Source organism: Hemicordylus capensis, chromosome 5, assembly GCF_027244095.1.
Source record: "Hemicordylus capensis ecotype Gifberg chromosome 5, rHemCap1.1.pri, whole genome shotgun sequence".
NCBI classification, from domain to species: domain Eukaryota; kingdom Metazoa; phylum Chordata; class Lepidosauria; order Squamata; family Cordylidae; genus Hemicordylus; species Hemicordylus capensis.
In genome coordinates, this window is record NC_069661.1 from 220935484 (window position 1) to 220958786 (window position 23303).

At 45.9% G+C, this 23303-nt stretch overlaps 1 protein-coding gene across 1 annotated transcript; it reads right to left on the minus strand.

Annotated features, from left to right (window-relative positions):
* Window positions 1-1862: 1862 nt before the first annotated feature.
* On the minus strand, window positions 1863-16983 carry LOC128327504 (apolipoprotein L2-like). Its single transcript, XM_053256333.1, has 3 exons — window positions 16854-16983; window positions 7188-7620; window positions 1863-7115 (listed from the first exon to the last, which is right to left on the minus strand). Exons 2-3 carry the CDS (start codon window positions 7616-7618, stop codon window positions 6701-6703), a joined length of 846 nt encoding a protein of 281 aa, XP_053112308.1. The 5' UTR covers window positions 7619-7620; window positions 16854-16983; the 3' UTR covers window positions 1863-6700.
* Between the last annotated feature and the right edge of the window lie 6320 nt (window positions 16984-23303).

Consider the following 23303-nt stretch of genomic DNA (forward strand, 5'->3'; position numbering starts at 1 on the left):
ACATATGTACCATTGTTCTGAGGTCATTTATCTCAAGAAACAGATGCAGCTGGCATATCAGCCGAAGCTGATAGAAAGCACACACTAGGACACAAGGGAGAGGTTTGGATCCAGAAGCACACCCAGACTATGTACCTATTCCTCTGGGGAAGTGTGAACCCATCCAAACCTGGCAGATCAAAATAATCTCCCGAGTTCCAACCTCCATCTTATCTGGATTCAGTCTATCTCTCATCCAGCCCATCACCGCCTCCAGGAAGGCATTTAGGGAGGTTATGCCTTCTCCTGATGTTGTTGACCTGGAGAAATAGATTTGGGTGCATAAAAACAAAAGAACAGATCCTGAGGAAGTATCCAAAAACAAAACAAAACAGTAAATAGCTGAATATAAATAATATTGAAAATAGATCAATAATTTATATACAGTGATCCGGCTATATATGAACAATAGAACAATAATACTGAAAACTATGAGACCACAACAGCTTCCCAGTATTATACACTGTTTCAATATGTCTTTTTCAAGTATCGACTCAGTTCAATTAATCTTCTATAAATATCAGTGGTGGTGTCTTGCTATTGTTTTTCTGTTGGACGATGAATAATTTTCAGAGAAAATCCATCAGTTGTTTCTCATCATCTGTCCATTCTGTCTCCTTGAAGGTTTCCAACAGACTTGGGTATCATCAGCATACTGATAACACCTTGCACCAAATCTCCAGATGATCTCTCCCACCAGTTTCATGCAAATGTTAAAGAGCATTGGGAACAATATGGAACCCTGAGACACACCATACAAAAGTTCAGGTTTTGAAAAGCAACGGTCTCCAAGGGACATCATCTGGAATCTGTCCAAGTAGTAGGTGAAAAACCACTGCAAGGCAGTACCTCCCACTCCCTACCCCCTCAGATGTCCCACAAAGATACTATGGTTGATAGTATTGAAAGCTGCCAAGACATCCAAAAGGACCACCAGTCACACTCCCTCTGTCAATTCCTAATTGGAGTTCATCCATCAGGCTGACCAAGGCAGTTTCCACCCCATAGCCTGCCTGAAAGCCAGTTTGAAATGGGTCTCGATCAACCGTTTCCTCCAAGACTGCTGGGAGGCCACCACCCTCTCAGTTGGAGACAGGCATAAAGTTGCTTAACAATGTGGGATCCAATGCAGGCTTCTTCAGAAGAGGTCTAATAATTGCCTTCCACAACAACCACCCTGCCTGATAGAATAAGGTTAGACTCAATAGGACTTACCTTTCTGCTTGGACAGATAGCTTCCACTACTGTTTTTTGCATTTTTGAAACATTTCCATAGGTTTGCGTGCATGCATACACGTACACACACACTCATGCTGCACACATACAGATTAGACATTTCTCTTTTCTCATATTTTCTTACATTTCATTTTCTCTAACATGCACAACCTCAAAGGTATGTATATAGGCAGCTCACAGACAGAACTGCATGTGATTCCCATCCCTTTAGTTAGCAGTCCCTGCAAATGAGTCTACAGAAAAGGAAAAGAAACACATGCACAGAAGTCCTGATCCATGAAGGTAAAACTGTTGTTGTTTTTAGTGGCAACTCTATTGCATTCATTTTTATTTTGCAAGGGGTTTTTTTTAAAGTAACCTTCATTTCTCCCTTTCCCACAATATAAATACTTTTGGGATACATCCTTGGGCTGCAATCCTTTGCACACAAGTTACTTGGGAGTAAGTCCACTGAATTAATTGAGGCTTTACTTGGGAGTAAATTGTATAGATGTGGGTTGCGAGGCTGCAATCCTATGATACATTATCTGGTACACCATGCTCCCCCCGTACCTGAAAACATTTTATTCAAAGGTAGAAAAAACAAATGTCAAATAAAATTCTTTATTGCAGTCACAGACCAGTACAATATTAATACATACACACAGACGCCCAACAGGATAAACCATATAAGCTGTAATATAACATCAACAAATTATTAATAATAATAAGAATTAATAATAATTAATAAACTTTGTTAGCCAACCCATAACAAATTGTACTCTGAGTGGCTTACACTACATCATTAAAACATGGGATAAAAACACACATTACATCATAACAGGCCACATCTTTTTTGAAAAAAAACAAGCCAAAAAACAGGAGAAAGAAAATAAAGACAAAAACAATCAAAACATTTTTTTTAAATCAGTTACAATCAGATTTTTTTTAAAAAAAATTAAATTTAAAAGGCCTGAGTGAACATAAAGGTATTTTATGGTGGTGTCTAAAAGAACAAAGTGATTAAGCCAGGCGAACCTCACTAGTGAGGCTATTCCATAAATGGGGGGCAGCAACCACCAAAAAGGCCCTCTCCCTGGTAGCCACCCACCTCACCTTGTTTGGCAAGGGCACCTGGAGGAGGGCTTCTGCAGATCTTAAGGTTCGGGTAGGGACATATGGGGCAAGGCACTCTCTGAGGTAACTTGGTCCCAAGCCATTTAGGGCTTTAAAGGTTAAAACCAGCACCAGAAACAAACTGGGAGCCAGTGCAAAACAGTATTAATCAAAACAGTACAACTAAATTGGGTTCAGAATGAGCTCCTGGTGAGTTTTGCTGGCTATCAAACAGAACTTAGCCCCATTATAAATCACTCTGGTCAGCTAGGAGATAATCAAACTAAAAAGAGTCCATACGATTTGGAAGACAACTTATAAAAGGAATTATATATTTTGTGAAAATACAGATGTATGTTTGATCACTGCCTGCCTGTTCATCAAAAGCATGTTGAGAAGTAGGGAAAGGTAAAAATAAACCTGATGAAGTTGCATCAAAATCCTTTCCTTTTAGAAGAGAAAAAAGGTAAGAAATACTCTGTTCTAACTTTGCAGAAAACCTTCTGATAGGCTCCTTGAGATAGTTGTACCATTCATTGGTATTTTTGTGCTTCCAGTGCTAACTTGCAGCTTCTGTAGTGCTTGGCTGTCTTCCAGTGCTTGTGGAGCCTCATGCATTAATTTACTTTTATTTACCTTAAAAACAGATGTCCTCTTTTTCATAGAGATATTTCCAGGCAGCTCACACAATCCAAGAGGTAAAAATACAAGTTAGAACATTCAAAGCAAAAGAAGAAAAAGTCATTGCAAATTAATAAAAAACAAAACAGAGAGCATTAAAACCACTTACAATATTATTTCTCAGATAGTGATAGGAGCAAGGGCTGAGGGGAAGAGAACTTTTGCTCAAAATTTACATTACATGATATTTGTATTCCTTATAATTTCTGTGTAGTATAGTAATATTATCCTGAGCTCAAATCCCCATTCAGCCATGAGACTCACTGGATGACTCTGGGCCAGTCACATATCTCTCAGCCTAACCTACCTCACAGGGTTGTTGTGAGGAGAGAAGAGAAAACAAAACCCTATATGGATTCAACAACATATACGAGTAATAACAGAATTCATAATAACGTACTGATATTTTAATAGAATCTTAACCATGTGATTAAAAGACTGTGCAATTGCATGCATTTTAATAATACTGAAATAAAAATAGATTTGTATATTTCAATAAAATTTATATAAAATGGTCATTAAAATAGTCTATATCCAGTTTAAAAGATTGGATCCAGTTATTCATATTGAAGATGTATTGCTGGCGAAGCAGGAGAAGTATGAATGGATGTTCCTGAGTTCCCTGGAGGTTTTTCACACATGGCTTTATGCCTTGGGATATGTGAAGAGCAAATCTTCTTTGCAGCAGATTTGGCCCCTCCATGCACTCCCTGGCAGATCTTTTTCCTGTGTGTCCGGGTTTTCCCTCCAACACAGAGGAAGAGGTGAGAGAGCTTCTTTTTAAAATAGTTAATAGCAAGAATGAGTAGTCAAACAGCTGGATCAAACAGTAGGACGCTTTGTCTTTGTGAGTGACTGCCTTCATCACATGATGTTTACCACACAGACCCCCAACGCACACCCCTAACTGAATCAGCCTAGACAACAAAGGGCTCAGGTTACATCCATTCTGCATATCTAAAGCCTATGTAAAACATAGCAAGACACACATTTCGAAGTCTGTGCTTGTGTTTAAATAGGGAATCTCTCCCCCACCCTGCACCCTGTTTTTGCGATTGCAAATCACTTAGAGCAGGCCATACCCAAAACAGCTCCCCTTCACTGAGTTTTGTAAAAACCCTGATTTACTGGCATGACCACCCCAAACATAACAGAGAAAAATGCGGGGCATAACACTAGTCCTGGGTTATTTTTCAAAAGCCTATGAAAAAAGAGGATATATTTAAACCAGACTTGCTTTGGGCTAAGCCAGAATTCACAGCCTCCATTGGGGAAAATCAAAGTCCTTTCTGTCCTGGTCCCTGATAGCCTGCAGGGAGGTTGGGATAAATCCAGCAAATATGTGGACTAGCACACTCCAATCAGTGGATTTGCAATAAAAGCCATGTGTGAAAAGCCTCCTGTAGTGATTGCTCATTTTGACTCTTTCAAGTCTTCTTCAGTTGTGGTTTTTAAAGAAAAAAATCTCTTTCTACTCCTGGTCTCTACCCACCACGAGGATTTAGCTGTTCCCTTTTCCCTTCAATTTGAAACATAACCATGTATACTGCTCTGGACTCCTTGGAGGATGAGAGGGATATAAAGGTAAAAATAATAATATGAAAATAAAAGATGCAAACTTCTGTTAAAGCATTTTGAGTTTGTTTGTGTTAAAGCATTTATATCCTGCCATCCAGCAAAAACAACTTGCTACCTCACAAAAGGAGTTAACAATACATGGAATGTATATACCACATTTTTAAAAGTAGCAATGAAAAGGTAAAATAAAGCAATTGACAGCAAGAACAATATAAAACATTACATACTAAAGTTAAAAAGAATTAAACTATTCTGTACTAAAAGCCTAGGAGAATCAAATGGCCTTCAGCTGGTGCCTAAAAGCTAGCTAAGTAGGCATTAGGAGTGCTCTTGGGGAGAGTATTCTACAACTGAGACACCAACACCAAAAAGGATCAGTTTCTAGTTGCTGCCCAGCTGAACTCTAAAGGTGGGGACACCTACAGTATGATCTCTGATGAGATTCCTAACAGACAGTTTTACATGGAGCAAGCGGACATTCAGAAGCGAGGGTAATCTGTTGAATGTCAGCCATTAGTTTCATGGCTCAGCTGGGATAGTGGAGCTAAAGTTTTTCTGGGATAAACAGCCAGATTGGGACCAGGAGTAGGGAAAATACTGGAGCAGCCTTCTCCAGTGACCTATAAATATTTGCCTGGCTTCAAAGATGGCTACATCCAGCCTTCCTTGACTACACTGACTGTTCTCTCAAAACACAAAACATGGATGAAGTTAGATTATAGTACACACACACACACACACACACACACACACACACACACACACTCTGAGCCCCGAGTATCTCCTGAGAGCTCAAAAGGAAACAAGTCGAAGTGAAATGAAAGGGGGTATGAAACTTGGGTATCTAGTTTGATTATAAAAGTTAAAAAGTGGATAGAGAGAGGTTGCTCTCTCTCTCATAATATTAGAACCTGGGGTCATCTATTGTAGTTAAATTATGGAATTTGCAGTCACTGAATGAGTGGCAACCCATCCAGAGGGTTTTAGAAGAGGATAAAACACTTCATGGAGGATAGAGATATCAATGGCTACAAGCCATTGTATTGGGGCGGGGGGAGGTAAGCCCTAGGGATGTGCATGAAATTTGCCTGATTCAGAACCACTTAACAGAGTGGAGATTCATTCAAATTAATTTGAATTTGCCCAGATTTGAATTGAATTCAGTTCGAATTCAGTTGAATTCAAAATGATTAGAACAAATCTCCACTCGAACAAATGGTTCCCAATCAAATCTATTTTAATCAAATTTGGGCAAATTTTGTGCACATCCTTAGTAAGCCCCTGAATACCAGGTGCTAGGGAACACCAGTGGGAAGGAGTAGTTGCCTTCTTCTCCCTGCTTCTTTTCCCAGATGCACCTGATTGGCCACTGCATGAAGTAGGATACTGGACTGAAAAGGGCTTTGGCCTGATCCAGCAGGAATTTTCTTATGTTCTTATTCAATTAGTTTATGGATTCCTGTGCGGCTCTCCAACAAAAAGACACCAGCTAACTGCTAAGTAAATTATGCATCTTCTCCAAAAGGGAAGCTTCACAGCACATGTCCTTATTATCTGGGTTGTATGCAGTTTATGCTAATAAGCAGTTCAAGTAGCTTAAGAAGTCTGTGTCTGATAATTGGTTTGGTCAGAGAAATAGGAGTTGGCATTTAGATAACTGCAAGTCAAAATTTTAAAAAATGGCTATGTTCATCACCAGAAAAAAAGAAAACACAGCAACTCACATAATTTATAAATTCATATTGCAGTTTCTGGTCCACCTTGTTCACACTGCCACTATTAATAATAATAATAATAATAATAATAATAATAATAATAATAATAATAATAATTCAATTTCTATACCACCCTTCCAAAAATGGCTCAGGGTGGTTTACACAGAGAAATAATAAATAAATAAGATGGCTCCCTGTCCCCAAAGGGCTCACATTCTGAAAAAACCACAAGATAGACACCAGCAACAGTCACTGGAGGTACTGTGCTGGGGGTGGATAGGGCCAGTTACTCTCCCGCTGCTAAATAAAGAAAATCACCACGGTAAAAGGTGCCTCTTTGCCCAGTTAGCAGGAGACTAACTAGCAGGGGGCATACTCGGTTGCTCATACAACTTACTAAGCTTCTCCAGTACCTCTTCTAACCTATTAGCCTGGTCTCTGATCTTAGCTGCCTCTTCTGCCTTGCCCCCTTTCACCAAATGTATGGCATCCTGAACAATGAAATAGGCATCTACGGCAAGAAACAACCCAGCTCCCACAGCACCCAGAACCCTGGTTCCTTTGGTCATAGCAAGGGCAGTTCCTTTAAAGGCTTCTTCAACTTCCTGGACCCCCTTGAGTGAAGCCCGCGTTATACCTCCTGCAGCCGTAGCTTCCTTTGCTAAAATCTTCAAGGCAGGATTAGCTTGAGCAACTTTCAGAGCTTTTGCATTGGCTGCAATTCTCCACACACTCCGGATACCGTTAGCCAATTTTGAAACTGGAGAAAACCTTACGCTGCCACCAGTGGTCACATCTTCAGATGGGGAGTTTTGCTGAAGATCCTCTTTATATATAGAAAACTCAGAGTCAAAATCTTTTTCACTGCAGCCAATCAACATTGCTAGGCTTTTCTTGCATTTGTTTAAGCTTTCCTCACATTTGCTTATCAGTTGTCGTGAGCGTTCGCTTTTCTTTGAATTAATGACTCGCTCTGATATACTTGCAGAAATGCCAGTTACTGCTGCTGCTGCTCCTATGCTAGCCCCTGTGATGGTCAGGATTAAACTTGCACCAGCTGTGACTGGGGCCAAGCTCAGGCCCAGGATGGTCAAGATGCCAGATGAGGCACCTGCAGAGCTGGCAGTAATGTTGGCAATGGTGCAGTCCTTGTGGGTCTTGTCGATGGAGTCTGCTGTTTCCCGAAGACAACAGATGCACATTTCAATCACTTCTCTCTGGACAAGAAAGTCCTTTAGAAAGGGGGCAGAATCACCACTGCCATTTTCCTCCATATCTGTCAAAAATAAATGAATTAGATCTGTCAAGGGGTGTAGCAGAAAGCAGTGGTTCCCATTCAGGGGTACATCTAAAGCTTGTAATGAGTACTCGGAGCCCTCTCACCTCCCTGACTAATGATTACGATGCAGTTCCATTGCCTCCTGATTAGAGGACTTGATTACAGTAACCAACTTACATCTAGAGTAAGTTACTTGTGAGTAGTGGTATTGAAATGAGTAGGACAAGTGTACTCATCCTATACATTTCATTGGAAGTACTCATGATTAACTTAGTCTTGATGTAAGCCAGTGACTGTAATAGTCTGTCTCATGACTGTAATATTTAAATTTGTGCCTCTAGATAAGCATAGGAAGCTGCCTTCTACTGAGTCAAACTACTGGCCCATCTAGCTCAGAATTGTTTGCACGGACTGGCAGTGGCTTCTCCAAGGTTTCAGGCAGGAGTCTTACTCAGCCCTGTCTTGGAGATGCTGCCAGGGAGGGGACTTGGGACCTTCTGCATGCAAGCAGGCAGTTGCTCTCCTCCATCCAGTAAAACACACATTCAAGCAAACCAAACATGTAAAACTCTCCCCCTGCCCTCACACACCCACAAATCACATGCACACAAATTGATTTTACTTCTGAAGAGAAACACATGGGCTAAGCAAGGGTGAGGGTTTTGGGTTTTACTTTCCTGGGGGGAGACTACAAGCTGAACAGCCAACTTCTGCCACATCGGCAGCAACTCCGATGTCCAAAATGCTGGTCACAGCAGGGGCAGGCAGCACAAGACCCCAGGAGAACCAATCAGGAAGCTCCTTCTGGGAGAGGGCGGGACTAGCAGAAAGTGCATTACCACGACCGGGATCAAAACTCACGGGAGTGCAAGAGTCCACTCCTTGCACACGCACACACACACACACACACACACACACACACACACACACCCCCCAATCCACCTCCAGAACTGTGAGCTGAGCTGCTGCCTCTCTGCCTACTGCTCCTGCAGCTGCAGTGAGAGTGAGCAGCACATTAGCAAGCAGGGTCAGGCTGCTCGGTCTTGGAGCCTCTTGGAGCGCAGGGCCCCGGGCGACCGTCCCTTGGGGGCCCCTCAGAGGCTGTGGGCCGGGAGACATTGGTCTCCCTTTGTTTTATTAAAGGTACACCCATGTGCAGTATGTAGATCAGCCCCCTCCTTAATTTCCATTGACTCGGCTGGCACAGGTTTTCTCCAATCCATTCGCTCAGCTGTTTGGGGCATGATTTCTCAGGGTTGGTCTAGCCACAGTCCCTCCACCTGGCTTCCAGTCTCATTTGATTGCAGGAATCTTCCCCATCCTTTTCACTGATTGAGCTGCCCATCATCATCCATCCCCATCAATTAAGTTTGCAGCAAGGTGGAAGGAAGATAGACTGTCGAAGAAGGGAAAAGGGGAAAGAAAAAGAGGAGGAAAACAAAAGAAAAGAAAAAGAAAAAGTGAGGAAAGGAAGAGTCTGAGAACAAGGAAGAGAGGAGAGCAGAGAGGAAGGAGGGAGGAAAGAAAGAGGAGAAAAAAGGACAATGGAAAGAGGGAGGAATGTGGAAAGAAAGAAGGGTTGGAGATGAAAGCAAATGGGTGAGAAAAAAAAGAAGGGAGAGGAGAAGAAAGTGATAGTTAGAGAGAACTGGGAAGAGGCAAATGGAGAGGGGACTCACTGTTCCCTCTAAGGCGTATGAATGTGCATGCGCTCACAAGTTTTTGGATGTCTGCTCAGTTCATTTTAGATCCTGCTCAGGTTGAATCAGAAGGCCCCACTCTGAATGCACATGCGCACACACTGCCTTGATACTGCCGCCCAGAACAAAACTAATTCCGGTCGCAGATGAAAAAAATTAGAGAGAACACTGGAGGGGAGGTGATCCAGGAACATCTGGGGGTGGGGGGAGAAAAGGGTGTGTGAGTGAACACATTGGCACTGAAATGTGGCAAAGCGACTCACCATTTTATTACTATGTGTAATGTCTTTGATTGCAAATATAACCAGGTGATTAATCCAATTTGCATACGTGATCTTGTTGTTTGCGGCCAGTGGGGCTGGTGTTCCTTCCCGTGTTTCTATCACTCATTCTGATACCTTTCGTTAAAGATGTCCTACTTATTTCACCTGCCCCTCATCTTCAAACTCAAGTCATGGGCAAGTAGAAATGGTTTAAGCTACAGGAAGCATGGCAATTTCCTTCTTCCTTTCACAACTTAGACAAAAGGACTGAGATCTCAGAGTTTCCCAACATTTAAGGTAAGGTTTCAGAAATGAAAGTTTTGGGCGATCTGCAAATTTGATAAATAAATATGTCTAGTACCTCCAAAAGCATGATTCCAAAAATGCATAATCTCCCAGGAGCCAGGAAGAAACAGCTGCTAAACAGCCTTATCACGTATGCAAACATACAAGTTCCACTCTAAAGGAGACCTCTTATCAAATGTCTTGCCTGAATCAGCTATCCTGGGATGTTCTCAAACCTTCCCTATTCAAGCAAGTCCAGTCCTTTTGATCAGAACCATTAATGGTCAGGCCAGGAGTAGTTAGCACCTCCTGAATATCATTCACTTTGAGACTGTTAACATGCTGCTCTTCCCCCCTGGGCTATTATTTCCCCGGGCTCTTTTCTACCAGGGATCTACCAGGGATCCAGGGCTCTGGCTGGCTGCAGGCACAGAGTTGGGTGCTTGAGTACCCAGCTTGAAGGGGCAATCCCCCACTGTACTGCGCTCCGCACATGGTACATTGTGGGACTTCTGGCGGCAGTTTCCCTGGCCTCCCCAGAATACTGCACCACTCACTACAATGGTGATCATGTGCACAGCTGCACGGCATGGCAAACGCCTCCAGGAGATCATGTGGGGGAAGGTAGGTATACTGCTGCCCTCGCTAGCCACCAGGGCTTCTGGTCATGTGAACAACCTTAATGTCTCCCATACACCTCAACGTTAAGATTTTCCTATAACTAGGGTTAGTATTTGAGCAGAAAGTTGAAGAACATTGGACTAACTCAGATCTCTGTGTAGCTCTGGTTTTCTTTCTCAGTGCTGTGACCGGAGGTGCACATTACTGGACTTTGGGTCCGAAGTCCGGTCTTCTGCAGCGGGGGGGGGCCTCCAAACGCCCCCCTTGGGGGGGCCTGTCCTCTATGGCAGTATGCTATGCATGCTGCTCACCAAGAGGACCTCTGGTGGCCCTCACCCATCACTGGAGGGCCTCTGCTGGCTACATACTCGAGTGGGGGGGGCGGGGGCTCTCAGGAGTTGCATGGTGCAACTCAAGTTGAGCAACCATGTGCTCTAGGGGGCCTCCGGCCGCCCAACAACTGGAGTAGAGCTGGGGGGGGGAGACCCCTTCGGCAGTGGCAATTCAGCGGGGGCTTCTGGTGGTAGCTATGTGCTGGGGGGGGGGGGCTCTGGAGCAGTACTCAACCATGTGCTTGAGTGGAGGGCTTATCCCAGCATGATGGCCATGTGTTTGCAGGAGCCGCTGACAGTGGCGGCCATAATGTGCTGGGGGGGGGGGGCCCTCTGGCGGCGGCAACTCAAGCAGGGTCCAGCTGGGGCCTCCAGCAGCAGCCATATGCTTGGGGATGGGGCGGCCAGGGAGGGGGGCCCTCCGCAGCATGTGTGGATGTGTTTCATTTGAGCTCACGCTGAGAAGGCTGCCTTAGCGCCAGGCTGAGGCAGCTAGCCCACCCGTCTGTCTTTTTTGCCTGCTGGCCTCCCAGCTGAGCCCCAATCAAAGCTGCTCTACTTGACCTGTGCAGACAATCTGCACCCCACAGATACAGACCATGAAGAAGGCAGGTGAGAAGGAGTGCTATGCTGGGGAGGCTTGGAGCCGGCTGGACTCTGGAGCTGCTGCTGCTGCTGCATACAGTCTCTCTCTGCTAGGATCTTCTGGCTGGCTTGGCTTGAGTTGACTGAGTAGTGGCACATACAGAGGCTGCACAGGCACAGCAGCAGGTAGAGGCTTCTCACCCTTTCTTCCACAAACCACAGCGGGCAGCAACAACAGAGACCAGCGACTGAGCCCGAGCCGGCAAAATAAATCATTGAGTCTCTTCTATTATTCTTTCCTCTCCTCTCCTCTCCTGTTGTCTGTTATGATGTGGTGGCTGTGTGCAGGGCTGGGGTCTTAGAGCTTTTACAAACCCTGCCCCATGAGGGGGGTTGGGTTGATAGAGATTATGAGCCCAGTGAGTTTCATGGCTGAATGGGGGTTTGAACTTAGGTCTCTTCCCTTTCTGGTCCTAGTCTAGCAGCCAGTAAAATCATTGAGTCTCTCCACTCCATCTACATTATCCTCAACTCTCCTATTGTCTGTTATGCGGTGGTGGCTGTGTGCGCTGGGGTCTTAAAGCTTTTACAACCCTGCTTCCCGTAAGGGGGATTGGGCTGAGAGAGATTAGCAGCCCAGTGAGTTTCATGGCTGCATGGGGATTTGAACTTGGGTCTTCCCTTCCTGGGTCCTAGTCTAACAGCCAGTGAAATAATTGAATTCCTTTAACAGGGATTCCCAGATTTTGTTCACTACAACTCCCAGCATCCCCAGCTGTAATGGCCATTGACTGAGGATTATGGGAGTTGTAGTCAACATCTGTGAATTCCTTTAAGAGGAAACATTGGTCCCTCTCCTCCATCTACTTTATCCACAACTCTCATGTTGTCTGTTATGCTGTGGTGGATGTGTGGACTGGGGTCTTGGAGTTTTTACATTGAATAATGTGTTATTAATAGGATTTTTAAAAGCCACAATTCTCTGATGAGCCAAATGTGCAAGCAGAGAAAAGCTGAGAAGAAGCCCAGAGGTTTCATGGTTATTTTTTATCCTCACCACAACAACCCTGTGAGGGGGGTTGGGCTGAGAGAGATTATAGGAGCCCTGTGAGTTTCATGGCTGAATGGGGATTTGAACTTGGTTCTTCCTGGTCCTAGTCCAACACTCCTCAATATACCTAAGATAACGTATTCTAGAGCAGTGTTTCTCAACCTTTTTGGAGTCAAGGACTGCTACATTCTTTGTGCGGAGTTTCCCGGACCAGCAGTTAGTAAAGGGGTTTCAAGTTTATCTATTAGTACTATACTACAGGCATGCACAACTCAAATGACCTGGTGGGCCAAAACTGACCGTGACTTGGCTCATGGGGGCCAAGGTCAATTTTTAGGGTGCTGATTATTAAAGTAACACTTAATACCAATCAATTAATTAAATCAAATTAAAGTGAAATTAATTAAAAATGAATTTAATCAAAATTTCTGGCAGGCCAAGATTAATTTAAATTAAAATAAGGGGAGGAACAGCAAAATGAGGAGGAGGCAACGTCTCTAGCTCGGTTTCCCAGGCTTGCTGTGATTGGCTATGTGCCCAGACCCAGAGCTTACTTACAGCCACGTCGGCAGTGTTTTACCCCCAAGCTAAGCTGCATCATCCTTATTCTTGTGTTTGTTTTTGGCGGGTGGAGAACACACAGAGGCAGAGAGAGGGAATGGAGCAGCAGCAGTAGGCACACACGTGAGCAAGGCGAGCCGCTGAGCTGCTGTGTATTGCTGTGCATGCATAGAGAGAGAGTGAGGGAGCAGCAAGCACACACGCACAAGCTGAGGGGACTACTTATGGGGTCTTAAAGAGTGAGGGAGGGGTCTTGCACGCGTGTAATCCAGTGAACTTTTATTACCCCGATTGTGAAGGGTAATTGGGTCTGTTTCTGGGAGGAAGTGTCCGGTGGATTTATCTCTGCAAGGCGCTCGAGTTCACTGAGTTCCTTAGGTATGAGGGGAGAGCGGTGGGAGCTCCTACTGCAGCAGGCTTGGACTAACCCACAGGACAACAGGGCATATTCCCAGTGTGCCTCAACCACAGGGCACTCCTGCACCCCGAATCCCACCCTTAATTACCCCTTCTGCTCAAAACCTGGCACCCTCCGCACATATATAGGTGAAACTCGGAAAATTAGAATATCGTGCAAAAGTCCATTAATTTCAGTAATGCAAATTAAATGGTGAAACTGATATATGAGACAGACGCATTACATGCAAAGCGAGATAAGTCAAGCCTTAATTTGTTATAATTGTGATGATCATGGCGTACAGCTCATGAAAACCCCAAATCCACAATCTCAGAAAATTAGAATATTACATGGAACCAAGAAGACAAGGATTGAAGAATAGAACAATATCGAACCTCTGAAAAGTATAAGCATGCATATGTATTCAGTACTTGGTTTGGGCCCCTTTTGCAGCAATTACTGCCTCAATGCGGCGTGGCATGGATGCTATCAGCCTGTGGCACTGCTGAGGTGTTATGGAAGACCAGGATGCTTCATTAGCGGCCTTCAGCTCTTCTGCATTGTTTGGTCTCATGTCTCTCATCCTTCTCTTGGCAATGCCCCATAGATTCTCTATGGGGTCAGGTCAGGCGAGTTTGCTGGCCAATCAAGCACGGTACACTGTATACTTTTCAGAGGTCCGATATTGTTCTATTCTTCAATCCTTGTCTTCTTGGTTCCATGTAATATTCTAATTTTCTGAGATTGTGGATTTGGGGTTTTCATGAGCTGTACGCCATGATCATCACAATTATAACAAATTAAGGCTTGACTTATCTCGCTTTGCATGTAATGCGTCTGTCTCATATATCAGTTTCACCTTTTAATTTGCATTACTGAAATTAATGGACTTTTGCACGATATTCTAATTTTCCGAGTTTCACCTGTATTCCACCGCCCTTTCAGCGCCTCCAGTCCGGCCCTGTACTGCAGTACGCCTTAGTTTCTGTTGAAGGAGGCTCCTAAATGGGGGAAGTTTGTAATCCCCAAGTCATACCAAAGAGAAAACCCTCCCTATGCATACCCCAGCATGGTATTTGTGGCGGCAGTGTCTCAACTCTGGTGAGAATGACCTTTCTCAGCACTGCCAGGTGAGTAGAGAAAATGGCGTGCCTAGGAATCCCTGCCTTGTGCCATAAGCCCCCCTCCCTTTATGCATATACAAATCAGCTTTCCTTTGACTGGCTGGAGCGCGATAGTCGTCTTGAAAAACTGCCCCTCTCGTTGGACAGCTCCTAAAGCGCATACAAACGAAGAGACTCCCCTCTTCTCTCCCCGCTACTGTGACGAGAATTTTCAGACAGTAACTTTACACGTCTCTTACTATAAGCAAAGAGTTCCAAGCACCCACCCCTTTCTATTTATCATGGGGCAAGATTCTGCAGTTCTAGCTTTGTGCTAAAGAGAGCACTGAGTCTTCTCGGACCTGTTCTGGGCAGCGGAAGGGAGGAGGGAGGGAAAGGAAGCAAGAAAGGCTTGGGAGACATGGACCGGCACTCAACTCTTCGTGGACTGGCACCGGTCCGTGGACCGGCTGTTGAGAAACAGTGTTCTAGTGGATATTACCTATTGGTCACAGAGGAGCTTTTGTATTCTGCTGTGTAAGGGCTTCTGGAGCTCGGTCCTTTCCATTATAACTTGCACATCTTTACATTCATGCAAATTCAGTTGCTTAAGTGGATCCTTTAGAGACTTGGATATTGGATCCTTTAATTTATTCATAAATAATCTAGAAGTAGGGGTAAGCAGCAAGGTGGCCAAATTTTCAGATGATACCAAACTCTTCCGGGTAGTGAATTCAAAACGGTTTGTGAGGAGCTCCAAAAGGATCTCTTCAAATTGGGGGAGTGGGCAACAAAATGGCAAATGTGGTTCAATGTTGGCAAGTGTAAAGTGATGCACATTGGGACGAAAAACCCCAACTTCAAGTATACATTGATGGGATCTGAGCTGTTGGTGACTGACCAGGAGAGGGATCTTGGGGTCATGGTGGACAGCTCGTTGAAAGTGTTGACTCAATGTGTGGCAGCTGTGAAAAAGGCCAATTCCATGCTAGGGATCATTAGGAAGGGGATTGAAAATAAAACTGCTAATATTATAACGCCCTCATACAAAACTATGGTGCAGCCACACCTGGAGTACTGTGTACAATTCTGGTCACCACATCTAAAAAGGGACTTTGTAGAACTGGAAAAGTTGCAGAAGAGGGCAGGGCAACAAAGATGATCAGGGGCCTAGAGCACCTTCTTTATGAAGCAAGACTACAACACCTGGGGCTATTTAGTTTAGAAAACAGACGACTGTGGGGAGACATGACAGAGGTCTATATAATCATGCATGGTTTGGAGAAAGTGGATAGAAAGAAATTCCTTTCCCTCTCACATAACAATAGAACCAGGGGTCATCCCATGAAATTGATTGCCAGGAAATTTAGGACCAGCAAATGGAGGAACTTTTTCACAAAACGCATAATTAATTTGTGGAATTCTCTGCCACAAGATGTGGTGACAGCCAACAACCTGGAAGGCTTTTTTTTGGGGGGGGTTGGATAACTTCATGGACGAGAGGTTTATCAACTTCATGGAGGAGAGGTCTATCAAACTCATCAGTTAAGAGTGATAGGCAGCAAATCCATTAGAAATCAAAAGGAGATGGTATTTAATGATACACAAATTGCCTCTGGAACTAATTTCCTCAGTATATTGTGCTGGTCATGACATTGAGGCTGTGGGAGGAAGTTCCACTAACACAGTAATTGTGAGTAAGGATGCATATGATAAGGATTTTTGAGTAAGGATGCTGAGTAAGGATGCACGGGAGTGTACTGTCAACACAGACTGTTTAGTCTCCCACTAAGTCAGTGAAAACTGCTTATCCAAACTGTAGTGCAATTCTATGCACACCCAGGAGTGTGTTTCATTTTATTATTTCCGAGTAAACATGCATAAAATTGAGCTGCGAGTAAGTCCTGGGTTCTAGGTCGGCTGTTGTGTGTGTCTGTGTGCCTGTCCTTTGGCCTACAGAGCCACATCTTCCTTGGCCGCCTCGTTCCAACCTGGACTAAGCTGTGCTCCCCAAGCAAGAGGACATAGTTTAAAAAGAGAAAGGAAAACCAGAGCCGATTCTCGCTTTGCACACACCGCACAAAGACACGAGTTTCTAGTCAACTGGCCAGCAATGGCTGGTGTGACAGGTTCTCTCCTGGAGCTACTGCCATCGTTCGCATGCTGCTGCCCACTTTGCTTGACACTCGGGCTTCGCCCGACACTCCGCTTGCCTCCTGGGCACCCGGGACCCCTCTCTCCTCAGCAAAGTCCGCGCCAAGCCCAAGCTAGGAAAATCCCTCCTCACCTCGCTGCTCCGCTTTTCCTGCCAGAGGGATGGCTTCGCACCTACCTTGCCTGGCTCTTTTGGCGGGCGTCGCTGGGCTACGGGGCTCGCCTCTCCAGAGCGAGGCTCAAGGGCTCCTGGTCGCGGCGGGCTGCCTAGACCTCGACGACACGCAGAGAAAGCAAAGGAAGCCCAGACCGGTCTTCAATCTGAGAGGGACGCCGACTCCACGGCCTGCAGAGGTCTCTTAGGATGCGTTTAGCTTTCGTTTCTTGTGACTAATAAGGCGCGGTCGGCTGGTTTTAGACTCCCTCTCTCCCAAGGAGGAAGTGGGAGGACCTCATAGAAATCCCGGGTCGGGATGGAGGGAGTCAGAATTTTTCTGTAGATAGGAAACCTGTGTTTTTTAAAAACATGGAATAGCGCGATGCGCCTGCGGGCAAGGGAAGAGAGCAAACTTCTGCATGCAATGAACAGGCCCAGAGCTAACGTTCCACTGCCTCTGGGTTTGCGAAACATGTGAATGTGTGTCACCGTTAGCGATTACACAAGTATTCTTGCACAGCACCAGAATGGGGAAAGGAAAGAAAAAATCCTCGAAGGAGACTGGGGCATTGGATGCGGTCTCGACCGCTCCCTCTCTGCTACATGATCCATATACCCCATCAGGGCCGGATTAAGCTAGTGCGAGGCCTGTAGCATACGTTTTAAAGGGGCCCTAAATTTTAAAAATGCACATAAATATTAAAACATAAATTATTTACTACTTGCAAAGTAAAATAACTCAATTTTTTCATTTGCTATAATAGTTGGCTTTCTTTTTTAAAGCCCACTCCTTGGCTTTTTCATGAGAACCAACCCACCCTAAAGCAACTGACTTGAAGTAATGCCTATTTATTTCGCTCCAACCTTTCCCAAATTGATGTTTTGGAGACAATAACCTTACCGACTCCAGCCCGGAATCCCCTCCAGCCTATTGGTGTCAAGATGGTCATTTTCCGCTCACAAGCTAGTATAAGAGTTAGAACCTCTCCCTTCGCCTCGTGGTTTTCTGCAAATCTCCACAAATCTCCTTGTTACGCCACACCCATGTTTGTCATTTTATAGAGACATTTTCTAGAGAATTTGGACCAGGGAAGGAACCGCCTGAAAGGATACCTATTGCTAGCATCCCATGACAGTACAAAACTCCCCCCCCCCCTAGTCTGAGCCGGCCTGCCGAGGCCCCATTGTTTATATACAAGAGCGTGGTGGGCAAGCTGCTAGAGCTCCTAAGAGCTGCTGCTACTGTCCATACCAGACGGAGCTGGGAAGCTCCAAGGGGGCCGGGAGAGGGAGGAGGGAAGTCAGGCAGCACCTCCTTAGGCGCTAGGTGTGTTTGCTTGCTGCTTGAGAATATGACCCCAGGGCATCAAAAGTCAGACTCCGAGCGCCAAAGAGGGCGCGGAATTTCCTTCCCTCCTGGAGGTGTTTGGCTGACAAAGCCATCAAGCTGCTAGAAAGAGAAGGGGGTGAGATGCAAGCCAGGATTTCACTGCCGAGGAAGGCTGGGCGGCATGTGTGCAGAAAGTGCGTACCAGCAGCAACCGGCTCCGTGTTTGCTGCCAAGCAGAACTTCCCATCTCGCACCACTCAGCCGCACTCACATTACAGGGCAGACTGAAAAAGCAGTCCCGGTGCATCTAGCTAAACACCCACTTCTCCCGGCTACACTCCATGCCACTGTCAGGCAGACAAACGCCCTGCTCTTGGCTGTTTGATCCGCTGCCACCCCCCTTACCCCCTTCCTTCCTTTCTTAGTTCCTTCAAAAAGGGAAACGTTTGCATCTCTGTTGCAACGGCAACAGACTTTTGGCAGCAGCAGGCAGCGAGGACGGAGAGAAGCGGCACCAACCAAGTAGAGAGCAGAAAGAAGAAGAAGGGACAGTTCAAGCTGGGCGTGCAGGGCCCTCAGAAACACGGGGCCCCTAGCAAATGCTACATTTGCTACTACGTTAATCCGGCTCTGTACCCGCTTCCCATTTCTATCTCTATGTGTCGAGGTCTCCGCAAAAGACAGTCCTCTCTTCTCAGGCTCCCGTCAAGGGGAGTCCGTCGGCCCTGAGAGGAGACCAGAGGAGGTGCACCTAGGACATTTTGGAGCCTGCCCTGGACCTAATGGCCTTTAGAGCGCCCCCCCCCGGCAAATTAAGCATCATCACGCTCCGCCAGACTGTCTGGCCCAGAGGAGACGACCACATCTCTCAGAACAGACTAAAGAAGATTTAGGGGCCCCCAGGAGGCCCTGGACATCAGCCTGAAGTCCAGGGGTAAGAGCCCCTGTGGAAGAGATGCTCAGCTTCGTCTCCAAAGAAAAACTAAGTGGTGTAGGAAGGCACCCACCCGAATTGAGGGGGTGGTGGCGGCACAGGAGAAGGAAAGTCTACTTATGGGTACGGGAGCTGTGTCCCACAGAGATTTCTGTGGGGAGCAAAGTACTTTTGAGAGGGCACTTGCACCCGCTTGCACACCCCGCCCTTTTGTGAACCTTACCCAACATTCTTCGAGGAAGGAGCGAGGTGAGGCGGAGGGACTCCAGGGGTGTGGCTATAACTGAGCCAGCCGACGATGAGTTCAAAGAACTGAGGCCCCCCTCCCGCTCCCGCTCCCCCTCCGCTCCCTCCCTATTTTTTCATTATCTCCCACTCCAAAGGGCTGCCAGGGAGAGGGGCAAACACGGTTCCCATGATATCTCCCAGCTGCGCCCCTGCGGGACTCTCCTAGCCGGACTGGGCTTGTCGTGGATTTTGGCAAGAGAAAATGGGCCTGGGCTGCTTCAATCAGCAAGTACCGGAAGGAATGCGCCCGCCAGCAGCAGGAGAAAAAGAGTCGCCTCCCATTTAACAGGCTGTTCCTCACAGTCGCTATTCCATGAGGTCCACATGCCTCTTGCGCTCAAGGCTCCGTGCATAGTGAGAATCGGCCTTATGGTTTCTGTCTTTTTGGTGTGACAGTTGGACGGCTACTCTGGGAAGTTGGACGGCTACTCTGGGAAGAGCAGACACAGCTGAGAAGGTGAGCAAGCCTTTCTAAACATCTAGCCTTTTCCCCTTCAAACAAACGAACAGGAAGAGGGGAGTTTTGCAGGGGCTGTTTCTCTTTAAGGGGTAGGTCTTAGTCTCTCTCTCTCTCTCTCTCTCTGTGTTACTTGTTAGGGCTAAGATATCACAAGGCTAGGGTTACTTAACTGCAGTGTTTACTTAGTGGCTGCCTGGAGGGGGTGGAGTCAGCTAGGGCTGGGAGAGGCCCCACATTCCTTTCCTTTGACTCACATGCTGTGTGACAGTTGGAAGGCTACTCTACATATGAGGTGAAGGCCCGAGAGCATAGCGAACAGGGATAGCAAACAGGACGTAGGAGTTTTGCAGGAGTTTAGTGGGAAGTGTGCGGGGGAGCCTGGAACAAGCCCCTGCGATCACAAGGATCACAAGGAGCCTGGTGGAGAAGAGAACGTAAGTACATATCCCTCCCTCTTATCCCTCATATTCTTGGGACAGGCTGTTTGGACAGTTAAATAGTTGACCATTACAGCTGAGACCTATCCTAATAAACTATCTAATAAACGGATAGTAAGCTCCCTAAATACTGTAAACATCCAACAAAAACAGTATGAAGATAGAAAGTCAGCAGGGGAAGGGGCACTTCCCAGTGTATAGCACAGAGTGCCACATGTATGACTATTTGCCCCATGGGCAGAAGTCATGGGTGTGTGCTCGGTGCAAGGAGCTCCTGGCTCTCAGGGAACAAATCAGTTCCCTTGAGACCAAGGTGGCGGATCTGGAGAAGCTCAGAGAGACAGAGAGGCATGTGGACGAGACCTTCAGGGATGTGATAGAGGCATCCCACTCCAGGGCTGGTAGCTCCTCTGCTGTCAGGGAGAATAAAGGACTTGGGCAAGGAGGACATTGGTCTGAGGAAGAGGGAAATGCTCCTTTAGAAGGGACCCCTTCCGTGGATGATCAGCCTATATCCTGTCGCACAGGGGATACTCCTCTGGGGGGTGGGGGCCTCCTTGTAGTTGGTGATTCGATCATTAGAGGGCTAGAGAGATGGGTTTGTGACCAGAGGGGTTGACCGCATGGTGACTTGCCTGCCTGGTGCGAAGGTTGCGGACATTATGCAGCATCTAGACAGGCTCCTAGGCAGTGCTGGGGAGGAGACAGCTGTCGTGGTGCACGTCGGCACCAACGATGTGGGGAAATGCAGTCGGGAGGTCCTGGAAGCCAAATTTAGGCTGATAGGTAGCATTTTGAAATCCAGGACCCCCAAGGTAGCATTCTCAGAAATGCTACCTGTTCCACGCGCAAGTACAGTAAGACAGGCAGAGCTGAGGGGTTTCAATGTGTGGATGAGACGTTGGTGCCGGGAGGAGGGGTTTAGATTTGTTAGGCACTGGGGCACATTTTGGGGCAAGCAAGGCCTGTACAAAAGGGACGAGCTGCACTTGAACCAAGATGGAGCCAGACTGCTGGCGCTTAAAATCAAAAAGGTTGCAGAGCAGCTTTTAAAATGACACCTGGGGAACAGCCGATGGGAGCTGGGCAATATCCCGTTTGGCAAAAGCCATCCTTTAAAGTGTGAGGCTGCAAAGAATTCAGATAAAACAGAAGGGGACAGAGCAGAACCACATAAAGAGCAGACGGGAGTCTGTGCCAGCAGGTCAAAGAGTCAAAAGAATAGCATACATCAGGGGAGAGATTCAGTGTATAGGTGCTTATATGCCAATGCCAGAAGCCTCTGAGCCAAGATGGGTGAGCTGGAGTGCTTGGTTGCTAACGCAGAAATAGATATAGTGGGCATAACAGAAACATGGTGGAACAGTGAGAACCAGTGGGACACTGTTCTCCCTGGGTATAAACTCTATAGAAAGGACAGGGAGGGGCACCTTGGAGGAGGGGTAGCACTGTATGTTAAAGAAGGGATAGAATCTAACAAGCTAGAAAACCTAGGTGGACTGGAGTCCTCCACAGAAACCCTGTGGGTGACTATACAAGGCCAGAAAGGGAACGTGCTACTGGGGATGTGCTATCGCCCTCCAGATCATAATGCTGACAGTGACTGGGAGTTGCAGGAGGAAATCAGGGAGGCGTCAAGGAGAGGCAGGGCTGTAATTATGGGTGATTTATTATTATTTATTATTATTTAATTTATTATTTATTATTAAAACTTTTATACCGCCCTTCCAAAAGGCTCAGGGCAGTTTACATTAAAACACCTTAAAATCAGTTAATAATTAAAATAAAAATTATAAAACATAACAATGATTAACAATTAAAAACATAAAACTACAATTAAACAATCAAAACAATTTAAAAACAACTTTTTAAAAAGCTGAGAAAGCCTGGCTGAAGAGATGTGTTTTCAGGTGTTTTCTGAAAATTGCCAGAGATGGGGAGGACCGTATCTCAGCAGGGAGCGCATTCCACAATCTCGGGGCAGAAGCCGAAAAGGCCCGTCTCTGTGTAGCCACTAAACGAGTTGGTGGCAACTGGAGACGGACCTCCTCATAATTTCAATTACCCACACATAGATTGGGTAAATTCACATTCAAGTCAGGACAAAGAGGTCACATTTCTAGATACGCTAAATGACTGTGCCCTAGAACAGTTGGTCATGGAACAAACCAGAGAGAAGGCGACCTTGGATCTAATTCTGAGTGCACCCAGGACCTGGTGCGTGACGTTAGTGTCATCGACCCTTTAGGGAACAGTGACCACAGTGCCATCAAATTCAGCATACATGCGGGGAGAGAATCACCAAGGATGTCTAACACAGACATTTTGAATTTCAGAAGAGGAAACTTCTCCAAAATGAGGAGTATGGAGAAAAGAAAGCTGAGGGGGAAAATCAGGAGAGTCACTTTGCTCCAGAGTGCATGGAGTTTACTCAAAACCACAATACTAGAAGCCCAGTTAGATTGTATACCCCAAAGGAGGAAATGTACCACTAAGTCCAGGAGGATGCCAGCATGGGTAACGGGTACCATCAAGGAAGCCATAAAAGGGAAGAAGACTTCCTTCCAAAATTGGAAGGCCTGTCCAAACGAAGAGAACAGAAAGGAACACAAACTCTGGCAAAAGAAATGCAAGGTGACAATAAGGGAGGCAAAAAGAGTTTGAGGAACATTTAGCCAAAAGTATCAAGGGGAATAATAAAAACTTCTTTAAGTACATCAGAAGCAGGAAACCTGCCAGGGAGGCGGTTGGACCATTAGACAATGAGGGAGTGAAAGACATTATTAAGGAGGATATGGAGGTTGCAGAGAAGCTGAATGAGTTCTTTTCATCTGTCTTCACGGCAGAGGATACTGAGCATATACCTGTTCCTGAACCAGGCTTTTTAGGGATGGAGGCTAGAGAGCTGAGTCAGATAGAAGTGACAAGGGATGATGTTCTAAACTGTCTGGAAAAACTGAAAGCTAACAAATCACCAGGGCCGGATGGCATCCACCCAAGAGTCCTCAAAGACCTCAAATGT

What these genes read in the sequence shown, in the direction of transcription:
- LOC128327504 (XM_053256333.1), bottom strand. Translation starts at nt 7,618, where the DNA reads ATGGAGGAAAATGGCAGTGGTGATTCTGCCCCCTTTCTAAAGGACTTT. An exon ending in GAAAAAGATTTTGACTCTGA is followed by an intron (nt 7,116 to 7,187) that starts GTTTTCTATATA and finishes TGGCAGCGTAAG; the next exon opens with GTTTTCTCCAGTTTCAAAAT.